The sequence below is a fragment of the Bos javanicus genome, chromosome 8, assembly GCF_032452875.1.
Source record: "Bos javanicus breed banteng chromosome 8, ARS-OSU_banteng_1.0, whole genome shotgun sequence".
Lineage (NCBI taxonomy): Eukaryota > Metazoa > Chordata > Mammalia > Artiodactyla > Bovidae > Bos > Bos javanicus.
Genome location: NC_083875.1, coordinates 41,756,778 through 41,778,580, shown reverse-complemented (window position 1 = coordinate 41,778,580; position 21,803 = coordinate 41,756,778). Strand labels below are relative to the sequence as shown.

Genomic DNA, 21,803 nt, shown 5'->3' with positions numbered 1-21,803 from the left:
GCCCTCAAGTCAGCATAAAAATACGGCAGCAAAGAGCTTTGATTTTCATACTTCCCCCTAGCTGGAGATGATTCACTAGCTAAAAAAATGAGCAAAGGACAGGAGAAGAGTGAAAGTCACTAAAGAGTATGTCTAATCCATAAACTATGTTCATTACTCAATCATGACCCATGGGACTGAGAAGAAAGCTTGTGTAAGCACACACAGGGGTAAAGATTGGTAATTTCCAGGGGGAAAAAGGGCACAATTATATTTGTAGATGAAGTGTCACAAATTGTTGCTGAATTTGTCTCCGGCACTTAAATACTTGCAATGTGGAAGAGAGGAGACTTTTCAACACTGGACTGGGTAACAGAGGCAGACTGCAATGTTCTCAGACATTGCTCTTCAAGAGTAAGAAGATAAGTACTAACTCAGTTGCTAGAGGCCTTTCTGGAGCCAGAGCCAGAGTCAGGCAGAATTTAATTCCTTAATATCTTTTCAGTTTTAAATGCTCTAAGCTCCTGGATAAATTCTGAAGAAATTTTGTTTAAAAAAAGAAGTGCCAACAACAAAAACAAACAGTTCTTTCTTAGGAACTAGAAATAATGATTCTAATTCTGATACCTAAGATCAGCTGTCTTTCATACTGCTATAATGAATACATAAGAGTTACTGCTTGCACACTATTTCCCCCAGAAATCCCCAAGACATATGTTTGAGAAAATTACTCACTTTTTGGCATATCAGATTGAAAGCAGCTAACTATTTCCGACTGTACGCTCCTGAAACAACTAAATTCCCAAGCAATTTTGTGCACGTTTGAAACATGCCTGTTTGTTTGTTTGTTCTTTATTGATTGCCACAGACTGTTATGAAAACACTATGTCATATTATTCTATAGCAGAAGAGGAATCTTTCCATTGTTCTGCATATGTATCCAGTAATGAATGTAAACACACAGATATGCCCATACTTGCTGAACAGAAGGTTCTTTATAGCTGAAGGTATTATCAGGTTCTGTGTAAATGTCAGGACTCTGATCCACTGAATTCAGTAAATTAGTCCTGTTGCATCCCATCATGCCTCAGCATATACCTTGGCTAAGCATGACCCTGATTATTTACTCCTTGCTTATTCACTACAATAATTATGTCCATTTATTTTAGTTATAACCAATTTTTCTGTTTTATCTTCAGGTGTCTTATCCATAAGTCCAGATATATAATATCTCTAAATTATGCATTTTGTGTTTTACCTAGGTTTTGAATATCCTCTCACCAATAAGCTAGTCAACTACAAAATAAAGCAATGGTATGAAAAATTGCAAATTAAGGTTATAAAATACCTTACAAATTTCATACCATAAAATTCAATATGAAGGTAAAATGTAGTAGTGATGATCATTATTAATATCTTACATTGGTACAATGTTTTTATTGCTTTCAGGTTACTCTGTACATATTCTTTTAATAAATATTTACGGCACCTGGGAAAAAAGGAACATGACCTCTACTCATATAAAGGTTACATAAGAAGTAGGTGGTCCAAAATAAAAAAGGAAATAAGATCATTAGATAGTTTGCTAAACCTATAGAAGAGAAAAATAGCATAGTAAAGTATAATAAGTGGAAGGGCACATATTAGATCAAGTAATCAAGTGCTGTTACTTTCCAAGAAGAGATATTTAGGTTGAAACTAGAGGATGAAAAGAAGTTAGTTTTGTGAAAAACAGGAAGAAAGATATATCAAGAAGATAGTGTAGCATGTACAAAAGCCATGACACAGGGAAGATCCCGGTATTTAGGAATAAACTAGAAGTCTAGAGTGGTTGTTTAAAATGAATGAGGACACTAGAGAAAAAATGAGGTTTAAAAAGTAGGTGAAAACTAAACATGTAAGTAAACAAATTTTTTCGTGGGTCATGATCCACAATTTAATGGGTCACACTAGCATTAAAAGAGACTAAACAACATTAGAACATATTATACCTAGGAGGATAAGAATTATTTTGAGAAGCTTTTTTCCTGTCATATGTATATACAGCATGTGTGTGTGCCTATGTATATTTAGCTGAGTAAAAAATTGCACATCTAGTTTTCTCACTGGAGATGGTTTTTTAAAAAGCTTGAAAGACATCATGATGGACCGTGGAATGAAGTCTGGATGTTATTTTAAGCTGGGATAGGAGTTCAAGGAGGTAACGGAATGTTCCAGGCAGAGAAACAACCTAAAGAAAGGCCTGAGGTCAGAGAGGTAACAGGAGACCATGAGAAAAGGGAGTGGCAATCAGAGCACACTGCTATAGTCAAAACATATGATTCTGAAACATGTTCATTAGATATAATAATAGGAGGTGATCTTATTGCAAGGTGTTTCCATATAGTGATAGCAGTATATGTCTGATTGGACAGACTGAAGAAATAACTAAAGGCAGTCAGAATGAATAAGTTTTAAATATTTTCAAAAAGTTTGGGAGCTAGGAGAATATGAGAATGGGGAGAAGTGTTGTTAAGGAGAGAGGTACATGATTTCATGGAATCTTCATTAAATCAGTCACACAGGTTGCACAGTTCTGATTGGAATCCAGTGGCAGCAGTGGCCAGCAGCGTTTGAGAGGGTTGTGGTCGTGTGGTGTTCTGACTGGACAACTCCTGGCGTGCAGTTTTTCCTTTGGTCTCGCTACTGTTTAACAATACTTGTACCTATTTTTTTTCAGCTTGTTTCTTCAGACTTCCTGAAAATTCTGAGTCACAAATATCTTTCAATAAATTTTTTGTTTTGCTTAAATAAGCCAGACTTGGTTTCTGCTGCTTGAAACCAAGAACTCTGCCTTAAATAGTTTTACGTTGTGAAGTTTTTGTGAAAGTCACCAAAGCCCTACATGGAAGTAGCTACATTATTTGGAATCAACAAATTGCATTCATGTGGTACATAATCTCTGGTTGGCTAGCATGAAACAATATTTTTGAGTTTTGAAACAGATTATTCTTGAATGCTCCAAGTCATACTGAAGGCAGAAGACAGCATAAAGAAAGCAGCCTCTTCATCTCAATCATAGAAACACCATACAACCATTTCTTCTAAGCAGAGAACATTTAAATGATAATAAGAATGCATAATTTTACCTGAAAATCCTGAGACTATTTCACTGAAAGAGAAAATATGAACTTGAAGAGTATCCTTTTTAAGGTTCTTTATTAATCAAGAAGCAACAATTAGAACTGGAAATGGGACAACTGACTGGTTCAAAATTGGGAAAGGAGTATGACAAGGCTGTATAGTGTCACCTTGCTTATTTAACTTATATGCACAGTACATCATGTGAAATGCTGGGCTGGATGAAGCTCAAGCTAGAATCAAGATTTCTGAGAGAAATAACAATAACCTCAGATATGTAGATCATACCACCCTAATGGCAGAAGGTGAAGAGGAACTAAAGAGCCTCTTGATGAAGGTGAAAGAGAAGAGTGAAAAAGCTGGCTTAAAATTCAACATTCAAAAAACAAAGATCATGGCATCCAGGCCAACTACTTCATAGCAAAAAGATGGGGAAAATGTGTAAACAGTAACAGGTTTTATTTTCTTGGGCTCCAAAATCATTGTGGATGGTGACTGCAGCCATGGAATTAATAGGCACTTGTTACTTGGAAGGAAAGCTATGACAAACCTAGACAGTGTATTAAAAAGCAAACACATCACTTTGCCAACAAAGGTCCATATAGTCAAAGCTATGGTTTCTCCAGTAGTCATGTACAGATGTGAGAGTTGGACCATAAAGAAGGCTGAGCATGAAGAATTGATGCTTTTGTATTGTGGTGCTAGAGAAGAATTTTGAGAATTCCTTGGATAGCAAAGAAATCAAACCTGTCAATTCTAAAGGAAATCAACCCTGAATATTCATTGGAGGGACTGATGCTGAAGCTCCAATACTTTGGCCACCTGATGCAAAGAGCCAGCTCCTTGGAAAAAAACCCTGATTCTGGGGAAGAATGAGGGCAAAAGGAGAAGGGGGCCGAGGAAGAGATGGTTAGACAGCATCAGCGACTCAAACTCTGAGAGATAGTGGAAGATAGGGGAGCCTGGTGTGCTGCAGTCTATGGGGTCACAAAGAGTAAGACATCACAGCGACTAACAACAATTAATCGATTAAAAAGTATATGGAAAGGATAACTGGATGGCTTCAGAAAATACCCTAACTATATTATTTTCTTTTTGAATACATAAGCCAGAAAGAAAAACACCAATACAGTATACTAACACATATATATGGAATTTAGAAAGATGGTAACAATAACTCTGTATACAAGACAGCAAAAGAGACACTGATGTATAGAACAGTCTTTTGGACTCTGTGGGAAAGGGAGAGGGTGGGATGATTTGGGAGAATGGCATTGAAACATGTATAATATCATATATGAAACAAGTCACCAGTCCAGGTTCGATGCATGATACTGGATGCTTGGGCTGGTGCACTGGGACCACCCAGAGGGATGGCATGGGGAGGGAGGAGGGTTCAGGATGGGGAACACGTGTATACCTGTGGCAGATTCATGCTGATATATGGAAAAACCAATACAATATTGTGAAGTTAAAAAATAAAATAAAATATGAAAAAAAGTATATGGAAAGGATAACTGGATGGCTTCAGAAAATACCCTAACTATATAATTTTCTTTTTGAATAAATCTACTAATTGTCAATATATCATTAATGTACCACCTCCTAAAGTATACAATGCCATGTTATTAGATATGATTCAGATGAGAGTTCTGTGATCAGTTTTTAAAACACCACATTTCTTTCCTAGGGGATTTCTCAGAATCTTTAAAAAACGAACAGAAAATTAGAGTCCTCAAGAGAAGTTCATGTAGTGTTTTTCTGCTTGCGTCATCACAGAACTTTTTTAGAGAACTAACATTTTATGAAACACATCTGATAAATTACCTATTGTGTTTGATAAATCTATAATTTAAAGATTATGAGAATGCTTCCTATCGGTCAAGTCTTATTGCAATAGAAATCCACACAATGAAAATCTTAACATTTTAAAACACTGATCATCTCTAACCAGGGGATAATCTTCAAAGAGTGGTTGATATGAGAAAATTAAAAGTGTTTTCAAAAGATATTTCTTAATTTGGACAAGATATAGTATGATGTCTTTATTTCCACTTTGACTAACATGATGGAGTAAGTGGGGGAAGTGAGATTCAAAAAACAGAGATGGGAAAGAAAAAAATTCATCATTTAAAAAAACTGATTTCTCAGTTACATCAAGAAATTTCAACTGAATGGGACTCTATCTACATGGTATGCAATGTTTCCCAGCTAGTTTCATTACAGTAGACTAAATTATTAGATACCATAAATTGTAAGAATCTATAGCAATGGACAAGACTATGAACCAGCCCAGTAAAAAATATTCTTGGGAAAACTATTGCCAGGAAATACATAAATGTGTGTTCCTACAGAAGTAATGATAAATAGGAACAAGAGTGAATTAGATTACCTTCTCCCTTGAGTAAAAAGCTATTCTACTCCACACTCAGTACAGAAAAGCAGTTTCAACTGAAATGTTCACTCACTGCCTCCCATTAATTAATCCTGTTATGCTACCAGTAATTGTCCATAGTCACAGAGAAAAAAAGTAAACACGTTAGTATCACCAAATTATAAGGATTACACATTTTTATAAGCGATGACACATATCTGTGAGGGCTACCATCACCTCTTGAGTCAAACCCTGTGCATTATGGCTACTTGGCAAGGCTGCTGGTGACAGGAGCAACGGCGAACCAGGATTTACTAACCATGCACAGGCTGCAGGGCCATGTACTGGATGCATGAAAGTTCATGATAAAGATCAGCATCCCGATCTTCTGGGAGAACAACTAGCAAAAAGCATTTGTTATCACACAGAAGTGGGACTCTCAATATGATCTGAGTCAGGGATCAAACACTAGCTGGCTATTAATTCACTGTGGTGAAAATGAATATGGACTACTCTTCTAACACACATGGAAGTGCATCAAATATAAAGAGTAGAAAGACTCTAAAATGAACTTTAGAGACAAAAACTGTACATAGTTAAATGTCAGCACTGCAAAATTACAGAAAGATTGAAATAGCTTAAGCTGAAAAATTTTCTTGTTATATTTTAAAAATATGTTCATAGTCCTCTAGCTACTAAAATGTTGAGTGTAATTCATGGCAACACAATGTTTCTTTAGTAAAAATGAAAATGATGCTATAGAATCTTTAGTCAGAAGCACCAAAACTGAAATTGTAATGAAAGGTTTTAAAGATGCATCTTCTTTATCCTGACCAAGGGTGCACGTTTGTGACATAATTAGCTGGAGTTGAGGATATAATCTGGGCGCACACAGACTGGATCAAAGCTAATTGGACTTTGTGGCAAATGAACTCGTGACCTAGATCTCATTAGTCATGATCTAACTAACTGAGTTTGAGGGCCACAGAAAATATATGTTGGCACAAGATATTTACTTTGAATTATTTCCGCACTTAATGGGCCCTATAATTTTAAAGAGTCAACTTTTAGAGATGTTGTTTTTCTAAGGTTTTGTGAATGAATGAATCACTATCTCATATTTACGCATATAGAAGACCCTAGTATCAGTGGTGAGACAGCTTTAAAAGGTGCAAGGCAATATGCAGAATTCAGAAAAAAATAACTAGAGAGCAAAACTGTATGGTAATAACTAATGTTTAGTGAGTGTTTTCATTCAATTTCTCAGAAGCTATACAAAACACTTTGGTTAAACTATCTCCATATTCCATAAATGAAGAGAGTGAAGCAGGCTGTGTTATCTTTTACAAAATCACACACTAGCAATCACCCTATTCTACATTGGGCCAATGATAAATGACTGATAGATACCACAGAGTTAATTCTCTCAACACCCATTCTAACTATCCTTTTCCTTTGCTGTCATCTACCATATAGACACAAAAGCTACCAAGCTGCATTCCTAGATTCCTCTGCAGCTAATTACTTTGTTACAGAGTTATGGCCAATGAGATATAAACAAAAATGGAGCTGGGGGTTTCTGGGAAAGCCTGTGTGTGTGTACCCACATATTTATATGTACGTATGTACATACACATATATAATGTATCTTCTTTTTCCACCTTCTGTCTTCTTGTTGTCTGGAATACAGCTATGATGGCTGCTACCAAAGCAGATTTACTACCATACCAGCAAATCTTTGCCCTGATATCCCTGAGCTGCTAATGTCAGCAACAGACTGAGAGGAAGTACGGTTGTGGATGTTTCTAAATGCTCATTTCCTGTCATCTTTCGGTAGCTTAGCACTAAGCTGGCTCAGGTGGTCTGAGTTAATCCTAATGGAAGAACAGGCTAGGGGACCTGAACTTTAGAGGCACCCACTCCTCCCTAGATAAGAAAGCCATGTTTTTTCTACTAAATAACCAGTTAATGTTCATTACCCCTGCCCCCTAGAAATATGGAGCACTCTGTGAGGCCAGAGATCTACTGGAGCAATTTCCACGGTATTGTCCAGTCTTACAAGAGGTATCTGCTGTATGCCACCTTGTAAGATCTCTTCAATAAGGCTTATTTTATATTTGCACACATAGTGCTATTACTTGTACAATATGCTAACTCTGGATTTTTTTTGACAAAAATAAAAGCCCTAATTTGTTTAAATCTCTGTCATATTTTTTTGGTTTCTTAGCTAATTGGTTGCAGTAATAAACATAAGGTAAAACGTTATGGAATAGACAGTGATAATGTAGCCCTCCAGTGGGGTCTGCTAAGGCATTACCTAGGATATCTTTGAATTAGGAGAACAAACTAGGTAGAAAATAGTACTTCCTTAAACAAAGGTTGGAGAAGGCAATGGCACCCTACTCTAGTACTTTTGTGTGGAAAATCCCGTGGACGGAGGAGCCTGGTAAGCTGCAGTTCATGGGGTTGCTAGATTCAGACACGACTGAGCGACTTCACTTTCACTTTTCACTTTCATGCACTGGAGAAGGAAATGGCAACCCACTCCAGTTCTTGCCTGGAGAATCCCAAGGACAGGAAGCCTGGTTGGCTGCCATCTATGGGGTCGCACAGAGTCGGACACGACTGAAGCGACGCAGCAGCAGCAAACAAAGGTAGAAAATATAATGATTTTACTCTGAGGTTCTGGAAGGAAATATACTACAGACAAGGATGCAGCAACAATACAACTGAGTGACCTCCAGCAGTGTCTAGAAACCCATTTATATTCCCTGATACCATAAAGGACCAAGTGGCAGGCATCCTCATTTTTTTTTTTTTTTGGTCTAAATGCCAATAAGAGTTTAGATTTATGGTAGAAATTCCAAAAACAGGCTCCAGAATGTCCTGGCCTTATACAACAAAGAGGTAAAGAATATTCACAGTGTGTCTAATATATATAAAGTGTTATAGATTCACTAGAGTAACAGAAATGTGCTGATCCTTCATTATGTGCCCTTCACCTAAACTGATGTAAATAAAATAACAAAATGACAACAATTCCCATTCAGGAAGAGTTCTTCTTAGTATGATAAATATATATAAGGATTTGTTGCACCATGGTGGAACTAAGAGTCTGGGTGAAAGTGAAAGTGAAAGTGAAGTCGCTCAGTCGTGTCCGACTCTTTGCGACCCCATGGACACCAGGCTCCTCCGTCCATGGGGTTTTTTAGGCAAGAGTACTGGAGTGGGGTGCAATTTCCTTCTCCAGGGAATCTTCCTGACCCAGGGATTGAACCCAGGTCTGCTGCATTGTAGACAGATGCTTTACCATCTGAGCGATCAGGGAAGTCCCTGGTGTACATTGAGTCTGGGTACATTGCTATTTTTACTGTACAAGAGACAAATAAGTTACCTGCAGAGGAGAGCCAGGGTTCACAACACAAAGGAGGATGTGACATGTCAGTCTACAAAGATATTGCTATACTGGGTGTAGTGGTTTGGGAACGGAAGAGAGAAGTAGAGAATGATATTCCAGCAGAGGAAACAAACCACGTGTCCAATAATACAGAGGCATGAAAGGGGAAACAAGTACAAAGTTGGTTGTTCCCAGAACAGATGGAAGATGAAGCCAGGGAGATAAGAAGCGGGGGGGGGGGGGGGGGTAAAACCAAGACAGAGAGACACATTTTACTTTATAGCTAATATAGGTTCTAAAGGCGGTGGTGATGTATGCAGATTCAGTGACCAAAAGCAATAAGAAAAAAGAGACGATGAGTCAAGATCAGTGAAGAACTTTCAGTTTTGTATCATCCATTGTAAACCAGGTCCTGTGCAAGCTGCTTTACATACTCTGCCTTAAATCCTCACAATAATCCAGTAAGAGTAAGTTTATTATCCTCCCACTTTCCAGGAAAGAACAATAAAAGCACAGAATAGTTGAGTACCTTGACCATGATTATAAAACTAATAGTTAAACCAGGATTTTAAGATGTTTAGCTATAATAAGAATAAATGCACTTTCTACGTACTACACACACTTCTGCTGTTAGATTTAGTGCAGTGAAATAACAACAAAAAACACACAAAAATCCTGCCCCTCATGGAGCTTACAGGTTGGTGTCATGGGGGTCTATAAAATCACCCAAGGAAACAGGAGGTGCAGTAAGAATTAAGAAAGCAGAGATTCTCAACCTAAGGCACAGCAGCCTGGGGCAGAAGAGTCAATAAGAGAATCTGAGTTCATTTCAGACCGGGAGATCTAACAGATTGCAAACAAAAACCTGTGGTAAATGAAAACAAACGTGGTGACTTATAACAGTTCTTAGTCCCTTTATTTATAATAACATCCTGAATCTCAAAGTGGCTGAAAAACTCTAATGAAAAAAATATACAAACTGACATTATTGTTGATGCAAAGGAGATGGAGTGAGAGTTGGGGAGGAAGGGGAAGTTCAGACAGGAAAATAAGATTTATTGAGTATCTGGCACTTTTACATAGAGTAGTTAAGTACCTCATTTAATAAATCCAAAAAAAAATAACCTCCTCCTAATCTACTAATACAGTAGATTTATATTACTTTACAGAAGACACACAAAAATTCACCTTATTGATAAAAACAAAAAGCATGGATTTTAGAAGGTTATATTATGATACAGAAATCACCAACAAGGGGATATGTTTTTCTCAACCTAGAGAAAACCATTCATGGGTACAACAATTTAAAATTTTAAAATATTTTACTGGGGTAGAAATGTCAAAATACTTTAAAAATATTCTACTGAGGAAAATGAACACATTTTTAACAAACATAAACAAGGCTCAAAACACCAGTTTAAGTTCAATAATCGTACTCTGGTTAAAAAAAAAAAGTACTGTGAAAGCAAGGAAATAACTTGGGATGGGCAGAAGGTGTCAGGAAGTGCATTCCTTTTCTCCGAGAGGGGAATGAGGACGACTCCCCCATATGAACTTACATTGCTCCATTGGTATAGACAGTGTCACTCCCCTCCACGTACTGCACCTGAGCTGGGTAGACATGCTGCACCTGCTGCACGGTCTGCACCTGCTGCACCTGGAAAGCAAACAGGAGGACCCAATGAGAGGTGCCTGCGACAGAGTGCAGGCGCAGTGCCAGGGCTACTGCGAAGGGTTTTCTAGGGTACCGATAAACCCAAGAATGCTTTATAATGAAAACTTTTAGGTTCATGCCAATTTCAGCTTAAGTACGTGCTGGGTCCAAAGGGCCAAATCAAATGTAGCATTTATGCTGAATAAATTCTGTAATGTTCTTGCAAGTATGTATGTATATACACACTTCAAGTGTTTAGAGTGAAAATTCTGAAAGCTCCACACTTATTTTGATGGTTGATGAAATTCTCTTCAACCTGGCTTGTGAATGCTACATTTATTTTTTAGTTAAAAAATTCACAGTGGAAAAGTTCAAATACTTATACGTAGAAAAAAATACTATAATAAACCCCATGTACTCATCATCCAACATAAACAACTGTCACCAGATCTTCCTCTTCAGCCTCTCACAGGATTATTTAAAAACAAGTGTAGAACTTACAGCATTTCATTGGTAACATTTCATTTTTTCTTAAGAGAAAAGAACTACTGTTAACATGAATACAATACTAACATCATAAATAAAACATTAACAGTTCCTTAATATCATATAAAACCCTGATTGTTCAAATGTCTCTGATTATTCCAATGTTTTCTTAAAAGTTGGCTTGCTCAAACCAGATCCAAACAAGGTCTACCCGTTACATTTGGTTGATATTTCCTTTCTTTCTCTTTTAGTCTCTAACAGTTTCCCATCCTTTTTATATTTGACTGTTAGTTATTTGTGACTGAAAAAACTAGATCAGTTATCTACTAGAATTTCTAGAATGCTAAATTTGCCTAATAGCATCCCTGAGATGTCACTTAATAAATTCCTCTATCTTCTGTATTTCCTACAAGTGAATAGTTAGATCAGGAACCCTGATCAGATTCAATTTTGAAAAAGCTGTGTACTATTGAATCATATAAGTTGCCATTGAACAGCTGGTTGTCTCTCATTCTGCAGTATTATTTGATCAAGAGCTTCAGGTGTTGTCAGCTGGTTTCACTGGTTACAATGTTTCCTATCCATGTTTACGTGAGGATATCACTAGTCACTAATCATCATTTTCTGTAGCAATTACTTTAATTAATAAAAGGCTTCAAACTTGTGGTAATCTGATTCTGCTATTCTCTCTTCATTTATGAATAGGATTCTATAAAAGAATTCTTATTAGTATTTGATTACTCTGAATTAAAGTTTGTATAGGAAGAATAGGATAAATGTATGATTTCACTATTTATCACTACTCAGAATAATGATTTTATTCCCTTAGCTCCCTCCCCAAGGTGGCCAGTGTTGTTTTCAGTTTGATCTTGCTTGTATCCCTTAAGATTTTTAGCTTTTGACATATTATATATATATTTAACCCAGCAATCGTTTTTTCCCCTACAATTGTCCCACCTTTGACTACTGGTAGTGCCTTCATGGGGGCTTCCCTGGTGGCTCCGGCAGTAAAGAATCCACAATGCAGGAGACCTGGGTTTGATCCCTGGGTTGGGAAGATCCCTTAGAGGAGGGCATAGCAAACCACTCCAGTATTCTTGCCTGGAGAATCCCCATGGACAGAGAAGCTTCCAGGCTGCAGTCCATGGGGTCGCAAAGATTTGGATGACTGAGCAACTAAGCACAGCACACACAGCAGTGCCTTCATGACCACAGTAATCTTTCTTAATTCTCAGATCTATCCTAGATCTGAAATCAACCATTTTTAAAAAAACCCTGGGTCTTCTGTTTTAGTTGTAATATAAATATGTAAAAACTGCTTGGGAAAGAAATTTACCAACAGGCAAACTGTTTGACACCTTTGTGATTTCTTCTACAGAAATATTCATCATATAAAGAGTTGCTGTACAATATTATTTTTAAAAATACAGCTTATAAGAACAATAAGAAGGAAAAGCCTTAATGACTACAAAAGTGGAGTAATTAAATATAGAAGAGCATTCTATAGAATATATGGTTGATAATAAAAGAATGTTAAGTGAAGTTGCTCAGTCGTGTTCGACTCTTTGCAACCCCATGTACTGCAGCCTCCCAGGCTCCTCCATCCATGGGATTTTCCAGGCAAGAGTACTGGAGTGGGTTGCCATTTCCTTCTCCAGGGGATCTTCCCGACTCAGGGATTGAACCCGGGTCTCCCGCATTGCAGGCAGATGCTTTACCCTCTAAGCCATCAGGGAAGCCCAATAAAAGAATTAATTAAGATTAATATATACTATAATAATATATATATATTATATATATATAATACTATATATATTAGTATATATAATATATATATACTATATATGTCTCTAAGACATATTCTAAGTGAAAATGTTGCTGAAAAATACTTAACAGTGTGTGCTCAGTCACTCAGTTGTGTCCAACTCTTTGCAACCCCATGAACTGTAGCCCACCAGGCTCCTGTCTCCATGGGATTTTCCAGGCAAGAACACTGGAGTGACTTGTCATTTCCTTCTCCAGAGACTTACAATGTAACTTGATTTACGTATATATCTGCATATATGGGCACATGTGCATACAAATATGCTTCAATATATAAAGGAAGATAGAAGAATGCACACTAAATTTCTAAAAATGGTTACTTTACTGAGCAACATTAAATGAGATGGGAGAGAAGAAATGACTAACATCCTTTATGAATTCACATCTGTATTTTATATTTCTCAATATATGAAAGGACTTCCACTTCTGGCCACGATGGAGTAAATACTACTGGAAATCCCCCCCACCCCCGCCCCCCGGAGACAAGTAGAAAAGTAGAGAAAATGTGTAAAACAGTATTTTCAGTCATTCAACAAAAAGGCATCATGCGATTCTGTTCCTTAACAGAAGGAAAACAAATACAGTGAACCCTATGATGATCTTGGAGACCAGGATACAGAATATAGAGGAGGAATGGAGAAACAAAGCAGAGCATCGTGACCTCAATGAGGTGAGGAGATACTGAATTTGGGGAAGGCTGAGTCACCTGAAGTTTGAGGACAGTATCAGAAAGCAAGTTAGGTAAGAGAAATAGATCCAGAAATGTTTGTAGAGATCCCCTTGATGCCAAATACTAAGCTGCACATGTGCAGGGACAGAGAAATATAAGTTCTGACCATCCATCGTGTCATGACCTTACTGAACAGCTAGGACACTCTGTAGAAACACCAGAGGGAAGAGCCATAGTATTGATAAAAGGACTAAATTACGTCTAGAATAAAACTACTTTGCGTGCGTGCTAACTTGCTTCAGTCGTGTCCAACTCTTTGCAACCCTATCAACCATAGCCTACCCGGCTTCTGTGTCCATGGGATTCTCCAGGGAAGAATACTGGAGTGGGTCACCATGCCCTCCTCCAGGGGATCTTCTCGATCTAGGGATCAAACCTGCATCTCCTATGTCTCAAAAACTACTTTAGGTCCATCCTAACAAATTTAAAAGAAAAGCCTTGATAATATCCACAAGTAACTGCCTATATGGAACTAAATTTAACACTTGTAAAGGAAGATATCAAAAATCCAGACATATAAAACCATAAGAATCACCGTGTCCAGCATTCAAAAAAAAAAAATTATGACATATGAAGAAGCAGGAAAATGTGATCGCTAATGAGGAAGAAAATCAATCAATAGAAACAAATCTAGAAATGAAAGATAAGAAGTGGCAGAGAGATGTTAAAATAACTATTCTTAAATAGCCTTGAGATTTACAGGAAAATGCAAATATGGTAAGAAAGAAAGAACACGTAATGAGCTGAGTCAAATTTGTGGAGTTGAAAAATACAGTATCTGAAATGAAAAATTTGCTCAATGGAATAGAGAGATTACATAATGCAGAAGAAAAGACAAGTTAAGATGAAAACCCAGCAATAAAAACTATTTGGAGAACAGAAAAAAAGAAATAATGAAGAACAGAGAAAAGTGGAAAAATATCAAGTAGTCTAAACAATGTAACTATAGCCCCAGAAGAGGAAGAACAGAAAATATATTTGAAGGAAGAGTGGTATAAACTTACAATTTTATTAAAACTATAAACACAGATCTAAGAAGCTTAATATACAAGACAATGTATAGACAAATGAAAACCACAGTAAAGTGCATTATAATTAAAGTGCTAAAGGAGAAAAATTCCTAAGCAGATAGAAAACAGATACATTGTACACAAGGCAACAGGTATTAAAATGACTGAAAACTTCCCAGTCAAAAAATACAAGCCTAAGATAATCAAATAGCATGTATTTAATGCAGGGAGAGAAAAACTTCAATCAAGAATCCCATAACCAGTGAAATATTCTTCAAAAATAAAGAGAAAATCCTTTCTTAGACAAAAACTAAGATCATTCATTCTGCTCTAGCAGACCTCCAGTGAAGGGAACTGGAGGGAACAAAAGAGAGTTTTGGACTAAAGAAAAACAATTTCAGATGGAAAATGGGACTTACACAAGAAATGAGGAGCATTAGATGGTAAATTTGTAAGTAAGGTAATTTTGATTATTTTCTCATCTTTTAATTTCTATAAAAGATAACTGCCTGTGCAGAGTAAAAATAACAATATGCATATAACAGGGTTTATCACATATGCAGAAATAAAATGTAAGTATGACAAAAATAGCACAAAAGAAATTATACTCAGTTTAAATCTTGATTGTCATAATGGGTAAAAATGTAAACTCTAACTATATACTCTCCACCAGAACACACTTTAAATATACAAAGACAGGTTAAAAATAAAAGGATATAAAAAGACAGCCTTCAGCAAACACCAATCACAAGAAAGAGTAGCTATGTTAACATCAGTCAGAGTAGACTTCAAGACAACCAATACTACCAAAGAAAAGGATGGAAATTTAATCAAAATATTATCAAGAATAAATAACACATCCTATATGTCTTTGCATCTAACAACAGTTTCAAAATAACATGAAGCAAAAACTGAAAGAATCGAATGTTAGCTAGTTTCCTTTGTGGAGGCCAATACGGAATGGTTGCAAATTCAGTTAATTTGGAAATAGGAGAACTCATTTTAGGTCTTTATGCTGACACTTGCTGTTTATATATTGGGGGAGTCAATTCATTTTTTTAACTAATAATTTCTTTGTGTGTAAAGAAAAACTATATCTACTCTGTCAAAAAGAATTTTTGTGAGAATCCAAAGCTACTAAATACAAACACAAAGCATGTCATAAGGCATATATGATAATTATAATACATTTTGAATAATGAGAGACATTATTAAATACTTTGAAATAAGAATCTTGTCTTCTACTTCTGTGTAATTTTCATCTTTATATTCCACTTGGTTTCAGCCATAAATATGTACAATAAATGTTCATCAAGAATTCCTTCAAATCATGAAATTCTATAATTAAAGTAGAAATGAAACTCAAAGTGTCATGAGTCTTAGAAAAGAATTCTGAGTAGATGCTGGCTAACTCATCTAAGACATCAATACATAAATATGGCTCTTGATTACACTGAGACGTAACTGTACAGTGTAAAAATAGGGCATAATTCTTTGCATTATCTACTAAGTTAAAGAACTGATGAAGTAAATAGAAGACCTATTTACTTAATAGAAAATACAAAAACACTAAAAATAATGAATTATAGCATATATTGGAGGTAACACAATTTTCCTTATTATCCAGACTAATCATTACAAACTAGGCTGAAGAGGCCTTGAAACAAATTAGTGATGAGAAATGGAATTGATAAGGTATTTTTTCAAGGTATAATGACAGTGAAGGAAGTAAAAGAGGAGTAAAAAGGCAGAAGAAGAAAGGAGAAAGGAAAAATAACTACCTTAGGTCTGTACGTCTCATTTCACCAATGAAAAATTAAGGTCCTTTTAATTTTTAGTTGAGGGTTATTTGACTGTCTTTCCTTTGTGGGGGAGGGGAAAGTGGAGCTCTATCATATAGTTAAAGGTCACTGGAGAGGTGCAGAAATGCTCCCTTCCTATCTCAAAATTATTCAGATCTAGGAAGAGAGACATATCTACAAAATACCTCTATCGAGACTTATAAATCCAGTCACAGGATGGAAATGCGCATGCAGAGCATTTTGTATATTTTGATACATTTCCCAAAACCCAACACCTTTATACTATATATATTGCATAATAATTAAATAACACTCTGTACCTAGCAAAGGAAATGCTCAGTGAATATTTGCACAGTTTATAATATCTTCTAAATGTGGATATATATTCATTTCTTAAAAAAACACCAAGAAATGCTCATGATTCCAAAGTGAACTGATGTGATTACTTTTAATGCCCTTTAATGTGTCATTAAAGACCAAAGGTAAAATTTTAAAAGGAAGTTGCATGCTATTTTCTTTTTCCAAAAGTAATTAACTGTGATCTCAAATTTGTTCAAATATTATTTTATACCATCTTTTTGTTAAACATTAATTTCTGTTCAAATATTTACTAAATTGCTATCTTTTGTAAGTTCATTTTCTATTTTATTTGCCAATCGCAGTGCAGGAACTGTTCAGGTTAGCAATGCTGAAAGAAAGGAAAACGAGCATCCTGTAAGCATGTTATTACTATTCCCAGTAACAGTATTTTCCATCCATCTCTGTGAAATCTATAAAGTGTCACATTTTACCGCCTACCCTACCCAAGTCCTCAGGGGAAAGGCAGATAATTAAAAAAAAACCTACAGGAAATTAATTTTCTCTTAATTTTATTGTATTTCCAAGATAAATTCTCAGAAGTGTTTCCAAAGAGGATGAACAAATAATTTTCACCACTTGAATTTTAATAAACAACAAATTGGTAAAAATACTGAAAAGAGATGGAATTAATAGAAATAAACCAACAATTTCTACAATTAATTGTTTATTTAATAAAAATGACCTTGGGTTAATTTTTAAAAGGCTACATAATACATACCAGAATGGTGGTGGGAATGAAGTGAAACCATAACATTCTGCACAAGAAATTCATCCATTTTTTGTCAACTGAAGGGAAAAAAAATCCCCCAAATATAAATATATGTAACAATGTACATACATTTATACACTAGATGAATTAAGCAACTTAATACTCTTACTAATACACACTTAAATGGAAGCACCTCATGACTATTCAAATGTAGTGTGACAAATGACTTTCCTTATTTTACTGCATTTTTATAATTCTTACTGTTTACAAAAAGAAGTGAATACCAAAACAAACTACATACTACAGGAAAATGTGCTGGTTCAACAGAATCAATTAGTATATTCTGAGGACAAATTTATACAATATGTTGTTTTGGATGTGCTACAAGAAAAATAAAATGAATCACGCTTCAAAACAGTAATCCTTTTCAACAGTAAATGAAATCATTTATAATTGTCAAGCTTATTAGACAGTAAAGAATAATACTAGTCTCTGTAAAAATGTCTTTATCATGTCAAGATATTCATTGCCTTTCTTGTATAAAAGCACTCCTTACACATGTGGCTGGCACCAAACGTCTAACTTTAGTACTGAGAACTGTCAAAAACTGCATTAAGATGACTTTAATAAACCCACAAGAGATATGAAAGAGCTCTCAGAAGATTAAAAACAGGGGATATTAGAACAGCTAGGTTAGAGACTGCTATGTGACTGACCAAAAGTGAGGCAGAAAGAAAAAGATCAACACTGGAACAGGTATTAACAAAAGGGCAGAGGGGAAGTAAGACATACAGAGTAGCAGCAGAGAGTTAATTAGAAAAGCCACTTTGTGAGAAAACAGAAAGAACTAAATCAATAATTCTGGATGAGGTAAACTGTAGGGAATTGAAGGGAATGTGGAAACATAGTCCAAAAGTTCAATGACTACAGCATTAGGACTGTAATCAAAAAGATGCCTCAAAAAGATGCAACAACAACAATTTCTTTAGAAGCATGGTTATGGGAACAGAAATCAAAAACCTAAAACCATTGTTTTCAGTCTTGGTTAAAATTAAAAAGTAATCATATATTACAGAGGTGTTTAATCAATCTTGCCAAGAAAGAATCCCACAAATATTATGAATGTTCAAAGTTCATCTGCAGGTACCGGATGGTTATACATTTTGATCACAAGATCATGGTGAACAAAAAGCATGGTTAAGTGACAGGACAGGTTAAAAAATTACTACTTAAATATTCTCCTTATACAAGCAGTTTCCCTAGATCTTTACTGTTAATTTCCAAAGTTCTTCCTGGGATATTCAATGATAACTATAAAATTCCTGTTTTATCTTCTAAGACTGGTAGCCCCCCACTTCAAAGAATGTGATGAACATGAACTGTTGGAAAATAGGATATTGTTTATTTAAATGACAGAGTTCATTTTATGCAGAAAATGGAATCTGTTCATTTACACTGTAAAATTTAAATAGGATACTCACTCTTCCTGTGTTAATTGAATCTCACTTAAAAACTATGTAGCACTTTTTTTTTCCTGAAACATTCAGATTTTTGGATATACTTTTCTTATAGCAGACTCTATGTAAATAAAAGAAGCTTCTAGCACATTCAGATCCAACAAACATCACGAAGCCTGCTTTATCAACAGGACTAGAGGTAAACAAATGTATAGGAACTATTTACTAAAATTATATGATTGTTACAGGCAAATTAAACTTATTATGAAAATTATTATTATACTTGGACTTCAAATAGAGTCATATGAAAGCTAATAATACAGTGTTAAGGTCCTGGCTTACTTTCTTATACTACTGACCACATGAAAATGAGAGAATCAATAGGGAGTGAATTATTTCAATAAATCACCCCAACTGCCTACCATCTATCTACCCCCAAAATACCTAGTTAGCTTCAAAGAATAGAATTTATCTGGTAAAGGTGAAGCAAGTTCCCGAAGATGAGAGTAGAAGTGTTTCTGGGAGCAGGGATGTGGCTAAGAGAAGATTCAGCTTATAAGGATTTCTCAATAACAAATTTGATAGATATTTCATAAAATATATAAACCTACTTTTGTGATTCAAAAAGAACAAAGTAACAACTACTTCCTACAAGTGAGGAACATTTTCTGTCATGATTACAACAGTAAACATTATTTTCCTTGGGGCCCAGCAGGACAGACCAATAAGATCCTACTAAACTAAGTAATAATTTCTAGGGGAAGAAATTTAGTAAATAACACTCTGGTGACCTGATGGGGCAAATGAGCTCAGTATACCAATCTCACTACCATATTAGAAGACTTTGGAATGGGAGACTACTTCAGTCTTTCTAGTAAAAAGTCAATCTACTATAGAATCTATAGAAACTTAGAATATCAATAAATGTAAGCAGCACATCAGAAAATCTAACTGCACAAAATACATTTCACAACTCGAGACTCACCATTAGAATATGTATTTTGAATGTATTCTATGGTGAGACTGCATAGGTTCAAACTCATATGTGCACCGAGTGTCTATGGTAATAAAGTATATTTACAAGATAGGACAGATGTTGATTCCCTTTGGGAGGAGTACACGAAATTAACAGAATAAATTATTAAACTTAAGTGTTGGCAGACAAAGCACTGTAACATAAAAGAGCAGAATTCCTTAGTTATATATGATTGTTAAACTAGCACTGAAACTATTAATAGTGACATGCAATATTATTTCATTTGTTCCTCACAAATATTCTAAGATGAATTAAAGGTGATAGGCATTTTTGCCCCCATTTTATAAATGCTGATATAAGTACAACATATAGTGACAACCGAAAGATACGGTCTGACAGGTAACAGTGATTTGATTATGAATCCAATCTTAGAATTCTTTCTAAAATACCAGTGTTTCTGCAAATATGGGATTAATAATACTAGTGATACAAGGGTAAGATAGTAAATGACTATAAAACATATGCTAAGAATTTATTCCATTTTCAATGATCTTTGATGCATTCTGATATGTCAAGGAAAAGGCCTCATTATTTCGTTTCAGTTGCTCATCATGTCTGACTCTTTGCAACTTGATGGACTAAAGCATGCCAGGCATCCCTGTCCATCACCAACTCCCGGAGTTTACTCAAACTCATGTCCATTGAGTTCGTGATGCCATTCAACCATCTCATCCTCTGTCGTTCCCTTCTCCTGCCTCCTTCATCTTGCCCAGCATCAGGGTCATTTCATATAAGTCAGTTCTTCGCATCAAGTGGCCAAAGCATTGGAGCTTCAGCTTCAACATCAGTCCTTCCAATGAATATTTAGGACTGATCTCCTTTAGAATGGACTGGTTGGATCTCCTTGCAGTCCAAGGGACTCTCAAGAGTCTTCTCCAACACCACAGTTCAAAAGCATCACTTCTTCAGTGCTCAGCTTTCCTTATAGTCCAACTCTCACATCCATACGTGACGACTGGGAAAACCATAGCCTTGACTAGACAGACCTTTGTTGGCAAGTTAATGTCCCTGTTTTTTAATATGCTGTCTAGGTTGGTCATAACTTTTCTTCCAAAGAGCAAGCGTCTTTTAATTTCACTGCAGTCACCATTTGCAGTGATTTTGGAGCCCGCCAAAATAAAGTCTACTATTATTTCCCCATCTATTTGCCATAAAGTGATAGGTTCAGATGACATTGTCTTAGTTTTCTGATTGTTGAGTTTTAAGCCAAATTTTTTACTCTCCTCTTCCACTTTCATCAAGAGGCCCTTTAGTTCTTCTTTGCTTTGTGACATAAGGTTGGTGTCATCTGCATATATGAAGTTATTGATATTTCTCCCAGCAATCTTGATTCCAGCTTGGGCTTCATCCAGTCCGGCATTTCTCATGATGTACTCTGCATGTAAGTTAAATAAGCAGGGTGACAGCATACAGCCTTGATGTACTCCTTTTCCTATTTGGAATGAGTCTGTTGTTCCATGTCAAGTTCTAACTGTTGCTTCCTGACCTGCATACAGATTTCTTAGGAGGCAGATCAGGTGGTATGGTATTCCCATCTCTTTAGGAATTTTCCACAGTCTGTTGTGATCCACACTGTCAAAGGCTTTGCCATAGTCAATAAGGCAGAAATAGATGCTTTTCTGGAATTCTCGCGCTTTTTTGATGATCCAGTGAATGTTGGCAATTTGATTTCTGGTTCTTCTGCCTTTTCTAAAACCAGCTTCAACATCTGGAAGTTCAAGGTTCACGTACAGTTGAAGCCTGGCTTGGAGAATTTTGAGCATTACTTTTCTAGCATGTGAGATGAATGCAATTGTGTGGTAGTTTGAACATTCTTTGGCATTGCCTCACTTTGGGATTGGAATGAAAACTGACCTTTTCCTCTC

The 21,803-nt window shown here is 35.9% G+C and overlaps 1 protein-coding gene across 6 annotated transcripts in view; it reads right to left on the bottom strand.

The window, feature by feature from the left end:
* Positions 1-21,803, bottom strand: part of RFX3 (regulatory factor X3) — a 339,201-nt gene that overhangs the window by 120,283 nt on the left and 197,115 nt on the right. For all 6 annotated transcript variants that reach the window (XM_061425414.1, XM_061425412.1, XM_061425410.1 and 3 more), the window contains one exon: positions 10,430-10,527. In XM_061425414.1, coding sequence (XP_061281398.1) covers positions 10,430-10,527 — 98 coding nt within the window. The remainder of the gene's footprint in view (positions 1-10,429; positions 10,528-21,803) is intronic.